The sequence below is a fragment of the Camelus dromedarius genome, chromosome 25 (assembly GCF_036321535.1).
Source record: "Camelus dromedarius isolate mCamDro1 chromosome 25, mCamDro1.pat, whole genome shotgun sequence".
Classification (NCBI taxonomy): Eukaryota; Metazoa; Chordata; class Mammalia; order Artiodactyla; family Camelidae; genus Camelus; species Camelus dromedarius.
Window position 1 is genome coordinate 6,091,250 of NC_087460.1, and position 14,750 is coordinate 6,105,999.

The 14,750-nt window shown below is 36.1% G+C and overlaps 1 protein-coding gene across 1 annotated transcript in view; it reads right to left on the minus strand.

Moving 5' to 3' along the window:
• Positions 1 to 14,750, minus strand: part of LOC105098235 (ovostatin homolog 2) — a 40,591-nt gene that overhangs the window by 25,364 nt on the left and 477 nt on the right. Inside the window, exons 2-11 of the mRNA XM_031444140.2 lie at positions 14,544 to 14,727; positions 13,894 to 14,050; positions 12,571 to 12,623; positions 12,103 to 12,123; positions 9,779 to 9,947; positions 9,169 to 9,253; positions 5,415 to 5,532; positions 1,954 to 2,065; positions 524 to 633; positions 26 to 184 (exon numbers count right to left, since the gene is read on the minus strand). Coding sequence (XP_031300000.2) covers positions 26 to 184; positions 524 to 633; positions 1,954 to 2,065; positions 5,415 to 5,532; positions 9,169 to 9,253; positions 9,779 to 9,947; positions 12,103 to 12,123; positions 12,571 to 12,623; positions 13,894 to 14,050; positions 14,544 to 14,727 — 1,168 coding nt within the window. The remainder of the gene's footprint in view (positions 1 to 25; positions 185 to 523; positions 634 to 1,953; positions 2,066 to 5,414; positions 5,533 to 9,168; positions 9,254 to 9,778; positions 9,948 to 12,102; positions 12,124 to 12,570; positions 12,624 to 13,893; positions 14,051 to 14,543; positions 14,728 to 14,750) is intronic.

Consider the following 14,750-nt stretch of genomic DNA (forward strand, 5'->3'; position numbering starts at 1 on the left):
TGAGATCTCATCGGCTCTATCTTACTTTCAGGCTGAACTCCGGATCGAACATCTCTGAAGTGTCGATGGAAAACTGAGCTTCTCCGTTCTCGTCTGTCGTGTAATTTCCTACAAATTTGTCATTGAGCTCCAGTTGCAATAACTTGTTCACCATCGGTATGTTATTAGGACCAGAAAATTTAAGCTGCACACACACAAAAAGAAGCATTCATTTTTAAAATTCAAAACGTCACATTTCTACGTAAAAGAAATTTTCTATTCACAGGTGGGATCGTTTATTTGTAATTTTCTTAAATTCCAGCGGACAGAAAGATGTTCTATTAAATAAGTATATAATATGGAAATAGCTATAATATTATCTATCATTTTCTTTCAGCCTAGGGCTTTTTCCAGTATATCGGATGCAGTAATGTTACAAATGAGTGATGAAGGTAGGAAGAAAGTGTCCAGAAATTTTCAAGGGGCATTCTATGATCTAAGAAAATGAAATGAGAACATATATATTTTTTTAAGTCAAACCCACAGTTCCAAAATATGAAATTCCTCTTCTATAGAAAGGGACCATGTTCTCAAAGCTAACACTCCCAAGCACTTGAGTGATAGAAACAGAAGACTTTTCACTGATCTGCACACCTGTAAGACACGAAGAACAGTGTTCAAGAGGATTAATCATTTGATCGAGAATTTCAAAAAAACAAATAGCTTAGATTTTCTTTACACTTGTGCAAACATCTACATGCAGAATTATGTTCTTGTTCTGCATTGGAAGGGAGGTGTGGGAGCGGGGAGCAAGGCTCCAGAGTACTCTCTATCTGGTTATAGAATTCATCAAATTGAATAATGTAATTAACATGGAAATAATTGAATCAGAAGCAGGAGAAAGCACAACTTCCTTCCTCCTACTATTCAACCCAGCTCTGGCTGGTAACTCTCTGCATGACAGAGAATGTCACAGACATCTCAAGAATAAGGCTTACACTTCCTGGAATCATTCTTTAGCCTGCAGGATAACCGTTTGCAGACTTTTATCAGATTCAAAAAAAATCTGATAGCAAAGTACATTGAAATGCATTGTGAAATCAACAAAGCATGTAATAAGTGAAGGCAAACATATCTCGCTAAGTTACAGTATAAATGTGTCAGACTTACCCACTATGAATGGCATCACAATACTGATCTAGTACATTTATATAAAGCCCTTTATAAATATTATCCCAGTCGTTTTCAAGTAACAGTTATTAGTAATTGAATCTGGTTTTCCCCACCCCAAATTCAATCTTACTGTCCTCTTTTTCTTTTTCATTCTTTCAACAAATATTTTGAGCAGTCATTATGCACCATCTTGCATATTTTTCACTAGTAATTTTTGTACTTGCAAATGTACCCAATTGTGTTAAATCAGAAATTGGCAAACTTCTGTAAAGGATCTGATAGTTGTTATTCTAAGCCTGTGACCCACACGTCTCTGGTGCAGCTACTCTGTTGTTATAGTCTTTTGCAAGGTCAACAAATACAGCTGTGTTCCAATAACACTTTTTTGACATAAACAGGGGAGGAGCTGGATTTGACATTCTAGATGTAGACTGTGAACTCTAGCATTAAATCAACGATTAGACCCTGGCAATTGATTATCGACTGACTTACACAAAGTTAAAAAGAGATACGTCATTTTTTAGCTGGCTCTGCTCCCTCAGAGGGAAGCTCCTCTGTCTTATTGATGGAGGCACAGAGCAGATTAAACATGTAGCATTTACATAATCATTCTATTTTATTTTAAGTCTTATTGGGAAAATCTTATTCAAAAGTAACCCTTCAGTTCGCCTTTTGGCAATGTCCTTCACTTTACTATGTTGACCAATTATTGACCTGTATTTGGTGAGTATTGCTAACTCAATAAACTTCCCCCAGTCAGCTGCATATATCCCCAGGTTGCCCATAAAACACAAGCATTACCTGTCCCAGTTTCCGTAACAGTTACGGTGATCTGAAATAACATGAAAAGTCCAGAACGGTAGAGTTGGAAGACTTTGGTATTTACCATTTGAGAAATGCAACCATTTCTCAACTGAAAAATAAAGAGAAAGCATAATGAAAAAGTTAGGGATTTAGAAGTCTTTTAAAAAATAACAGCGTTTCAGCACAGTTACCAACTCCCTCCACTGCCTGGTAACTCCATTTCACAAACGTGTTGAGATGACCAAGAATTACATAAGGAGGAGGAGATGGGGGCAATTTTCATCAGCAGTTAAAACAAAGTAAGAATGTTGCTGGTAGATGTTGCCGGTGTCCAGGTCCTCGCCCCGTCCCAGAAAGAATTCAGAGACAAGACACAGGGGTTAAGAAAGTAAAGTGAGGATTTATTAAGGGGTGGATAGTACATTGCCAAGGGGAGAGAGGGCAGGCTCAGGTGAGTGGCTGCTCTGAGGTTCTTTGGCAAGTTGGTTACATAGGGTGTAAAAATGAATGGGCAGAATATTCATTGGGGGAGGGAAGGGTTTGCGGTTGTGTTCCCTGATTTTTTTTATCCCAACTCCACTTTCTTGAAGGGACGAGAGATACTTGGATTGGAAGTGTCATGGTTTCGGTGCATGATGGGTACTTCTAATCTGCAAGGCTGATTTTATTGAAATGAGGGCATAATGAGCAAAAGGTTACATTAGGACACTGGAGACTCCTGTCTTTTCTCACCTTTCTTTGTAGCCTCCAGGTCACTCATCACCTCAAAAGGTGTGATGACCACTTATTAGCCCAGAGGTTCCTGTTTTTCTTTTTCTGCCCAGGGACCCCTGGTGCTTACATGATGTGTGGCTTCCTGTGTTTGGCCTGTGCCCTTCTCTTTTGCCTAATTTGTACCATTTGGCCTGTGTCCCCCTTTCTGTGCTCATATCTAGCTACCGGTCTGCTCTAACAAGGAGGTAAAACGTCTAATTTACAGACTTCAGAGATATTCTCCTGGAAAACAGTGTAGATGGGAACAAATCAAAGAATGAAAATGGAACTGAATGATATTTTAAGATTAAGAAATTAAAATCATCTTGAGAGGCATTAAAAACAGGTGGAATGGAAGCACTCTTCAAACGGATAGCACCAAAACACTTTTTAAGGCAAATTGTTCATTTAAAATGAAGAAAAAACAGCAGATCATCTTTCAGGAGTGACATCAGTGATTAGAGAAATCTAGATCCAGTTCTGTTTTAAAACAAAGTGTTTATTAATTCCACATTTAAAATGTGAGGGGCATATCAATTCATTGATCTTCAAAACTGACATATGACCTGAACACTATTAGCAGCTGCCTTATATGGATGAATGGACTGTGGGATATATGATCTGCCCAAGGTTACACAGTCAGGACGTGTGGCGCTCACTCGGCTTTCTGACACCAGAGTATGTGCTCCTCTGAATTAGCAATGATCATATCAGCAAGGGCAAAAAAGGGCAACTTTACTTTATCTATTTATAACACAATCAAATTAAAATGAAGTTATAAAAAGTAACCAGAAGGGCATTAATTGCTTTGGAATGAAGAGAAAGATATTTTCTGGTCATCCCTGAGTCAAAGAGAAAATGTAAAGTAAACCAACAAGGATCTAGATGTTATAAATGTTCAGGGAAAACACTTTGCAACAAAAAATTCTATGGTGTTAAGCTGTGGTTGAAGGAAAATGCAAAACACTGAATGTGCTTTTAACAAAAAGAAGCAACTAACTTTTTTTTTTGCAACGAACATTGTTTTAGACCACCAAAATAAACTAAAATTTTAGGGAAAAGAACTAATAAGATGACAACTAAAATAAATTATTTAGAAGCAAAAAGTAATATTAGGAAACAAAAAACAAAAGCAAAAGTCAGAGTAAGGCCAATAAAATAGATGAATCTTTTTATGAGCATGATTTAGGATAAAGAGGGAGAGCCAAGTTGTATAAGATTAGGTGCTAACAACTGAACATCCATTTGGAAGAAAATTTTATTTATTTTAGAACATAATCGAAAACTATGTTCCATTGATTAGGTAAAATTTTGGAATCTCAGAAGCATACTTAGCTACATGTACAGCACACTGGCAAGTGAGAACTTTTTCTAAGGCTGAGAACTCAGAATCATTGGGAACTTCGGTATTTCAAAAATACCACAAAGTCAACATTTAAATAACAGGCTTTAAAAATTCACTTCGAGAATAGAGACTGATTAATATTTATAATTAAATAAAGTTTTAATTTCACAGGAACAGGAAAAAGCAGAGGTAATTAAGAGTTTTCAAAAGAACAAATCGAAACTGATAACGAAAATATGAAAGTATGCTCAAACTCTAATAATGCAAATCAGAATAAATCTGTGACTATCGAAACAGCAAAACTTCTTTAACTTACATATCGTTGGCAGTAATTTGGAAAAATATAGTATTCTCAGATATTGCTGATAGGAAATTGAAGGCTTAAAAACTTTTTGAACAACAGTATGCTAATACTTTAAAAAATTAAAGCTATATACGGTTCTATTTATCATTTATCTACTGACTCAGGAAACCTGCTCCAAGGAATCTATTTCAGATACATAAAACCTCCCATATATATAGTTTTAGCAGGTTGTTTATTATCGCATTTCTAACACTGGGGTAGAGTGAAACATTACCTGAACGAACACCCATCACCTGGGTAAAATGATCGATTACATTACATTATAACCACATGGCAGAATACCGTGCTACTGATGTGAAAGACTTCTACTCACCCTTTCTTAGTCTGTAATCCCTATCTGAACAATACGTTTCTGTCCGTCTTAACCGAATATTGTTATTTACCTAAAGGATGTTCACCAAATGTGGTGAGTTTAGGACAATCAGAATTAAAATATAAACTGTGTGGATACAGATTTCACTTTCAAAGCCCAATGGGCATCCTCAAAGAGATGGACAGAATTATTTACTTCAGGTTACGACGCTCTAGATGGAGAAAGCAAATGATGGCTATGAAAGTCAACTTCAAATCTAAAGTAATAAAAGTAGATACTCGGAATTGCAGGTGTTTGCAAATGAACTTTTTTCAAAAGGACAATCCTAATTTGCATGGTGAGTCTATCAGGGATTCATTTATGTAAAAGGATGATTAATGATTTCCCCCAAAGAAAGATCAGAGAGGTCACCTAAACAGCATTTAAAACAAGGAAGCCAATCAATAAAATCTTTCAAATTCTAAAAATTCTATTAATATATAGGTGGCTAGCAATTGCCTTGGCCTAGAGAATGAGTTACACATGGCATTGTCTCCTCATTCCTCACCTCACTTAGCTGCAACCTCCATTATTTACAGAATGAAGATAATGTTGTTCAGTCCCCTTTGTAAATGGAGTCAAAGAAAGAATAAAAATGAAAGTGAACAAGAACCCTTTTTTAGAGTAAAGATTATGATCCGTACCTGTGCAACAAATTGTTCACATATTTCATTGCTGGCTTTCTCACAATTCCCAGAGGAAGGAAATTCTCTGCACACCCGGATTTGGGCTCTGCCTTGCACGGGTTGACCAAAGGTATACCTAGAGGGAGAAAGTGTACTCGTGGTTACCGATGAACACTACCCTGGTCATATTTGATGGTCTCTTCTTCAGAAATCATATGTGGAATCTTTAAACTGTGACTACTCCAGCGATCAAATTCAATTAGGAACCCTCATCTGTTGGCTCTACCGTCTTACTGAATTTAGGTTAAATTAGCCATTTGATCTCTTAGGAGGAATCAGCTGCTTTAAAAAAAAAATCCAACTCAAGGTAATATAAAATCTAAATTCTCAGTGAATAGGACTTACTGGTTAAGTTGAGTTTTAAAATTTTTCTATGCATATTTTATTCATTTTTTTTGAAGTTTGGTCGATTTACAATGTTAGTTTCAGGTGTACAGCAAAGTGATTCAGTTATACATAGATATACATATATATATTTTCACTTTCTTTTTCATTACGGCTCATTACAAGAAAGCGAATATAGTTCCTTGTGCTACACAGTAGGTCCTTTTTGTTTAAAAGAATAATAATTTAATCTGATAGAAATATTATAAAAATTATTTGCAGACCTTGTTTTCTTTAGCAGAAAATATACATGCAGATAAATAAAACTTGGATAGATAAACAGCAAATTCGTATTGTATGGCATAGGGAACTATATTCAATATTTTGTAGTAACCTATGGTGAAAAAGAATATGAAAAGGAATACGTGTATGTTCACGTATGACTGAAGCACTGTGCTGTACACCAGACATTGACACAACATTGTAAACTGACTATACCTCAATAAAAATATATTAAAAAAAAATGGATTACTCAGGCTTATGAAGTACTTACTTCTAGATCAATATTTTAAACAATTCTCACTTCATCACTCAATAAATATAAGAAGATTGGCATATGCTGGATATGCTTTGATCAAAAGTATAATGTCTTTGGGGTAAGGTTAAATAGATAGTTCATTTTTTCCTAAAACACACAAAAACCTACAACACAAGGTTTTTTAAAGGTTCAGTCAAAGGCAAATTTACAGTTGATGGTTTGAATTTTTTGGTTATTTGAAGATTCTTTCTACTAGGAGTTAAAAAAACCGACACATGTGAAATTTGTATATAGTAAAACTGAATATCATTAAATTTATCGATCCTAATATTTTTTTCTAATTGTTAGACGCTGTTATTTACATACAGCATCTCATTTATTTTTCCCAGTGACTCTGAGTTGTAGGTGTGTTATTTTGTTTTACAGATTGATAAACTGGGATCAAGGAACTCACTTCTCCACATTGTAATTGATGAAATTAAAATTCAAACTCAGATCTTCCTCACTCCACAATTTGTGCTCTTTCCATTCTACTAACTTGTTTCTTTCTCTATTTAAAAATTCTTAATGCTGCTGAGATTCCACCAACCCGAATCACTAAAATTATCTGTCAGCTTGAAATATCGATTACATGTAAAATAGAGGCAAAGCTGAGGTCAGGCCACGAATGTGACACCTGAACATCTCATTTATTTTTTCTTATTGCCTTCTACTTATAAAACAAAGCTTATCATAATATTATCCACAGGTTAACACATGGCCTTGAAATATGTATCTTAACATTTTCATAAAGGTCAAGACAAACATTCTTCTTTTGTAATTTGAAAAGCTTATGGTGGATACTGAGACAGGTCATTAAAATGCCTCTGCCCATAGGCAATTTTCTTCCTTCTTAAAAGCTTAATTCATCTCTGAAGGGGTTAGCTAAAATATTGTTGTTTTCTCTGGCTGTTCCCTGCTAAGGCCCAAGGAATACTTAAGAAACTATTCACAGACACACTATTACACAACTTGGGATGGGCAGTGCATTCACTGATGTTAACCTCTGGACACAATGATTTCATTCATCGTGTTCTCACAGGCTGCCCAGAAATAACCTTGGAGAAAGCACGGCTCCCCTGCAACTGCCTGGGCCGATTGCGGGATGTTATTGTTGCTGCTGCTGACATACTATTTAATGTCAGACCTGAGCGATACAGAACGTTAAGGAAGTTTCAGAAAGTCCCAATTCCATAGCAACATTTAGCCTGGAGGTCTTTTAGGAAGGCCATACTTGATAAATATTTTGGCTCCCCCAATAATAACGTGTTGCGGTTTTTTAGCCCACCATTCAGCAGATAAATTATACGTTAGTTCCATTGACAGTTCTGGCTTTCTGTAGGACTTTTCTAGCGAAGCTGGTGTGGGGTCCTGGAAGTCCTCAAGCTTACATTGATTATCCCATTACTCTGAACACAGATAATCTACAATCTCTAATATGTCACATGTATGACATTCTGACATGCACTCAGTACTCTTCACTGAAACTCAGACAAATATTATGATTATTTTCCTAGAGTCCAAAGAACATTTTAAACACTAATTTAAGACAAAAGGTTAGAAACTGGTCTCCAGGATTCTTCGTGGCATCTTCAGCACCATCCCCCAAATCTACTGGACAGCCCTTTATCAAAGTGTCTTTAATACACTATGGAAAATACTCATGTTATCAATTCCATTAAATTTTCATGTTATCAATTAAATAGTGTTTAACAAACAAGCAAATATTAATATTTTAATCTTTTATATAAAATATAACCGAGGTCTGAGGAGAGAGAATAGCTCTGAAGTTAAATAACCGAGTCTAAGTCCTAGTTCTGCCATAAAAATCTCCATTTATGTTGATTAGTTATTTCAGTTCTCTCTCATTATCTTTCTTTATAAAATAAAGATGGTAATAGCTCCTATCTCCTAGTGATGTGATGAAAATATAATAAATGTAATGCTTAGTACAGTAATTGGCATTCAGTAAGTATTAGCTCTTTTTTTTTACTAGAATTAGCAATTTGAGAAAAGGCATCACAACTTAAAAAAAAAAGGTAAAAGGCATTCAAATAACTTCCCCAAAAGAGAATCAAAATTTCTCAAATCATATAGGAATTTTTTTTACATTAAGAGGATTCAAATTAGTTTAAAGTAAATTGATAAAATGCCTTTTTCCCACTAGGACATTTTCAAAATTTCTTTTTTTTTTTTAAATGGAAACATCCAATGATAGTGAAGATTCAATGAGGGGGATATTTTTGTATTTGCTGCTGGGATCTTATATTGGCACACTATGTTTAGTGAATAACAAGGCGGTCAAAAGACTAAAGGAAATGTTATACATTTTATCACGGTAATTCCAATTCTGGAAATTTTTTTTAAGTAAATGATTTTTAATTCAAAAGCTACTTTTTATACATCTATGCATGATGACATTACTAGAACATTATTTATTACTGGGAAAACAAAATCAAGCAGGCTACGTGTTACACAATAGAAGAATAGTTAAGTAAATGGGATATAGCCACGTAGAGACATGTTAATGCATCAAGAAATTGGAACTCATGAAAAGGCTGGCACTCTATGGAGACACATTTTCTTAATTATAGTGGGTAGAAAAGTATGATTTTAATTGTGGAAAATATTCATGAAAGACCAGAGGAAAATAAATCGCAACGTTATTGGCAGTTGATAGAATTAGTTATAGGTAATTTCTCATGTTTTTCTTTATATTTTTCAAATATTCTGCAATGGTTGATCTCATGTTTCATTCTCTCTGAGCCTTGTATTGACCTGTGGAGTCAAATCTCTCAAATAAATACTTACTTAGCACATGCAGCCACTTGGAATTCATCATCTGAAATAGTTACTGTTTTTGGTGCACTGACCTTAACCTCAAACTTGGGCAACACTGGAAATAAAGAGAAGTATATTTCAGCCTCCACAATTGTCGGTGAGCAAAAATGACTGTGATCCTGTAGCTAAGTAAGCTTCCACGCACAACTCTGTCCCGTGTCTGTGTCTGTATAGACCACGTTTCAATTGCCCCAAGTTCTGTGTGGCACCTGTGAGTGATGGCGTCTCATTACTGATTAGTTCTTCCCCTTTCCTTTCTCTTCCCTTTTCTGAGAACTTCACGTTTGGTTTGCTGTAATCCTTTAGATCCTTTCTAGAAAAGCATCTGGATTCTAGAAAATGAGATATTTCCTCGGGAGGAAAGGAAAGGGTCAGAATCAGAACAGGGGCAAGGGGTGTGGAGCAAGAAGGAAGAGACGAGAAAACATAGACGGTCAAGAAAGGAGGATGGCTGAAGACTGAGTCAAACCTAATGCATTTTTGTCTCATTCTAGCATGAAAGTTGCTTTGTTGAAAAAGACCAAAGTCCTTTGACCTCACCATTCACAGAAGACAACAGCCACAAGTAGCAATTGGTTACCATGTCTATTGACAGTAAACTGGTGTGTCAACGTCTTTCCTGATTTTCTGTGCACAATGATAGAATAATCTCCAAACATTGGTTCTGAAATCAACTGGAATGAGAGTTCAGTAATATTGTGAAAAGAAGTCACATCGTGCCATTGAAAAATCCTGTTGTTTTGAGGATCCTAGAAAATAAAGAAATAAGAAATAAAAACAGAGGTCATGTGAGAGCATTAGCTTTTCCTTTTTGTTTGTTTGTTTTGTATTTTGGCTTTTTAACTTTTTTTTTATTTTTTGGGGGGAGATAGTCAGGTTTTTACTTATTTACTTATTATTTTAATGGAGGTACTGGGGACTGAACCCAGGACCTCATGCATGTTAAACATGCACTCTACCACTGAGCTATACCCTCCCCACTAGCTTTTCCTTTTTCATTTGAGGTGCTTTATGTAGTTATTAGAAGTAAACAAATCTCTATCATTTTATTGCACTAATTATTAGAAGTAAACAAATCTCTATCATTTTATTGCACTAATATCTCAAATTGCAAAAACAATATGGCTTCCTCAGGCATTCAAATTTAATCTTACAGTATATCTCTCTTAAGCCCAGGAAGATAAGAAAAAAATGATCTGTAACTAATGATTTTGATTTTGATCTTTCTGAACCAAAGTTGTGTAAAGAATTTTAAACTCAGTTTGTGTGATCCGGAGTAACGCTCTTCAAAGGAGGTGGCGCCCTACGGACAGGTGCACAAGGAGATACTTATCTTAACAAATGCTTGTGAAGATTGTCACTGGTTTGTATTTGGTCTCTAAGTTGATCATGAGTTACACACTGCATGCAAGAGCTATTAAGTGGAATTTCCACAAGACAGAATCGATAATGCCGCTGTTTCTCCTTTATTTGCTTTTAGCTTTTAACATATTCTAGCTTATATGCACCTGGTCCAATAATTGTACTGATATCATCTACCCATGTTTAAAGAAATTCCGATAAAAAGATTTCTACGAGGAAACAAAAACATCATTCACTTCTCATTTTTTTTTTTCTTTTTGCTTTCCTCTACCGTGAAGTCTAGAAAGCTAAATTAAGTTTTTAGTCTTCTTTTCCGTACAGATTGCCCATGTGACCTAGGGCCGGCCAGTTAAATGTAAGTAGAAGTCACTAGGTGGAAACTGTTTCCAAAAGAATCAGACTCAGTTGCCACTGAAAATAAAGCAATGCATTGAGGGTGGCGGAGAGGTTAAGTGGAAGAAGCCTGGGTCCGTGGTAATAGGCTGCTGCTGTCCTCACCCTGAAGTGTCTGCCCTGAGACACAGTAGTGTGTGAGGACAGTAAACCCTTCACTCATTGAAACCAACGCTAGTTAGGGTTTCTGTTGCTTTTAATGCAACACAACACTAGAGGAATTAAGATGTGAAGGGAATAAAATTTGTGAATCACTAACAGTGCAGAAACATGAAAGCGATTGACCCGATACTCATCCTACCAGCAGGACGAGTGTTTGTCACCCACATGACAAAGTCAAAGCCATTCAAATAATAAGACTACGTGAACCGTGGATTTACACACATAATTATCAAGGATGTACCTAGATCTCAGTGTATTAACCTCCAGAAGTAGTTAATAGTAACTGTACGTGTTATGTGTAGAGATTAAACCACGTATGTTGGGCTTTATCGATACGACTCATTTTCTGACAGGCTTAAGAGGTTAAATAAGTTTGAAAGCCACACAGCGCCGCACTAGGGGTTTGAACCAGTAGGAGAAACTATTTCTGAAAGCAGAATCCATTTTATAATAATATCGAGAGCTTCTAAATTTTTACATGTTTATGGTTTCTGTTTTCTTTAAACAAGACAGGGCTAAATTAAAATTGAGAAAGACCAGCAGCCAAAATCAAGCAATTTTATTTTACTTATTTTATTTTTAAAATTTTGTTGGGGGGATAGGTAATTAAGTTTATTTATTTATTTTAATGACGGGCTGGGGGATTGAACCCAGGGCCTCGCACATGCTAGCATGAACTCTACCACTAAGCTATACTCTCCCCACCAAATCAAGCAATTTTAAACCCAAATCTCCCTTAGAAAGAGCCCAATCTTTTGTTTTCCATGAAAACCCAAGTTCCTGCATTTGCCCCACAGTCTGCGCGCACAGCAGCCGCCCTCTGTTAAATTTTCATCGGATGCCTTAAGCTGAGTACGTAAGTACAGATTTTTTCTTCCCTCTTATCTTGGTTATCTTAATTTCTAGCTGTGCATAGTGAAAACTAGACACACGTCACTATTTATCTGACTATTTTAAGTAATGGGTGTGACAAAGCAGATCTCTTACCTGAAGTGTGATCAAAGGATACTGAAAGAAGAAAAAAAATGCAAGTTAATATTTTAATAGTTCATTCTTTTTTGTCAGATGTTGCATTCTAAAGATTATCTGACTTCAACGTTGACTTATTCCTCACTTTGCCAGAGGGCAAAGTTTCTAGAACCAAAGATGCCAAGAACACGCCAAATGTGAAAGAGACCCCGGGCCTCCTCCGGGAAGTGCAAAGCACAGCACGTTCTGCGTGAGCCTGTTTTTCCCCTTATACAATGAAAAGACCTAAAGACGTATAAGTCAGTTCACTACACAGGAAAGTTTTAGGTTTACATTTGAGGATTGTCTTTGAAACTATATTTTACAGTTCTGCATGTTAGAACCTATTTCCACACTTATGGAAAGCTTCCTGACGACACTGTCTATAGCAATGGATTTATTTAATTTGCTTCAATTTCATTGTGTCATTGAAATGACCGAACTCACCAAATCCTCAGTAGGTATGAAATTGGTATTCAGTGTCACGATGCGAACTTTAACTAAAAGAAAAGAGAAGAAAGGACAATATTTTTTCCTTGTTATTTCTCTCCCAAGGTATGATTGCTTGTAAATAGACATAAAAATTAATTACCTTTCTGTCACAGAATGCTGCCCCCTCCTCCTCTCGCTCTGAGTTAACCCTTTAAGACTGGAGGCTCTTGTGCACATTTGTAATTCCTCTGCTGATGACACTCTGGTGTCACCAAAGCTGACACTAGCTGCTACCACTACTGGAAACTCTTACTCTAATGACCCACAGGGATATCTCAAAAATTGGTGGCAGAATTAGTCATAGAAGGACAAATGCGAAATACACGTGGTAAGAGTTACATGCAATTTTCCTGGAAGAATATACTGAGATTTGCAAACATTAAGTCAATTTTTAGCAGAATTCCAGAAAAACCGTGTTAGCTACTTTTGTATATATAACTGTCATCATAGCACTTTAATGAGTCCAGAAGAGAAAATGCAGCAAAAACATCTCACTCGAAGAATTCTGTTTTTGTTCATTTCTTTTCAGTCAATTATACAAATACATAGTATTAGTCAGAAGGAAGTGTATGGATACTCTTATCCAACCTCTAATTTTATACCTGAGAAAACTGAAGATCTCAGAGATGAGAATTTACTTGGAAAAAGCCAGTCATTAATTAACGAAGCCAAGACGAAATCTATATCCTTCTGAATCCTAGTTTGGCGTTCTTTCTGCTCCTTTCTACTTGCACCAATAAAAAAATCAAATAAAAGTGCTCTGCTTAGGTGATCAGGCTTCTGATCACTTCTACTGGCATAAATAATAATAATAAAGATAATGATAAATATCCTTTAAGGGCTCCTTCCTGTGTGCTAGGTACAACTGCACATTGACTGATTATTTTCTTCTCACAAGAGTTCTACAAGTGAGACAATTTTACTGTCTCCATTCTATCGGTGAAAAAATTGAGTCTAAATAGAAATTTAATTTGCATGTCCAGCTGGTAAATTGTGGAGCTGTTGAATTATGTGGGCCTGTCATGGGAATTTGTAAACAGTGACACGGCATGCAGAATTGTAAGAGACGAAGCATTTTTACTGGAGTTGGAGGGCACGGTTTCATAACTGACCTGGACAACCAGTCAGAATTCTAGGAATTCTTGCTCCTGTGACATTAAGGTGGAATTTAAAACCATGTGTTTGGGTTTAACTTGAATCATGTGTTTGGACTGCTCGGAATGGGAAGAATGGGTCTCTCAAGTCCACGATATGAAGGAAACATAAATATTGACTCACCATCCTCTCCAGCTTTATAGATGGGCTTATCTGTCTGCACAAAGGTTACTGTCTCTTCCGAAGAGATGGCTACAGCTCTCCTCTCAAAGATTTTAAGAGTGTCTCCCTTTGCCAACAATGTCACGAAAGCCAACTGCTCCGAGGACTTCTGAGAAACCTGTTTATGTTGAAGAACAGAGAAAAGGAAAATTATTATTAGACATTAAGATGGTAAATTATGTCTTAATTTACTCTCAACCTGTGAGAGTCTTGTAAACTCATAATTTCTTAATGAGAGACTTTGTGATTGCTTGTCACAATTCACAATAATAAACTTATTTTTGTCTTCTTGTCTGTTGTTTTTTATGTTCCTCTGAGTCCCAGTCCTGCTTCCTTTTACTTAGTTTCCTGTCCTCATATTACTAAATAGTTCTACCATCTAAAAGGCAGGAATTACATCTTATTACCATTCTCTGTAATAGAAGAGTGGAGTAGTTCACAGGTTTTGTTGTATACGTAACTTTTCCTTCTACTTGCCTCTCAAGAATTCTCCCATGTTCCTCCCTGATTTATCCCAAATCAAGATTTGTTATTGCTCTAAAAATAATATTTAAGCAGTAATTTCATTTTTTTCCACCTGAAGTTCTGAAATGTCAAACTCACCGCCTCACCTCAAAATTTGCACAAGTGTAGAAGTTATCTTCTTCCACAGACTGGTCAAAAATAGTGGTATTGGATCCACCATATTCCAAGACAACACTCAAGGATACAGATTCATTGAGGTTTAAAAGGTGGAGACAAGCTTGCTCTGGAGAATGACTTTGCATCACAGAGGAGACCCATAGGATATATTGCCTGTGCAAAGAAAGTAATCAGTC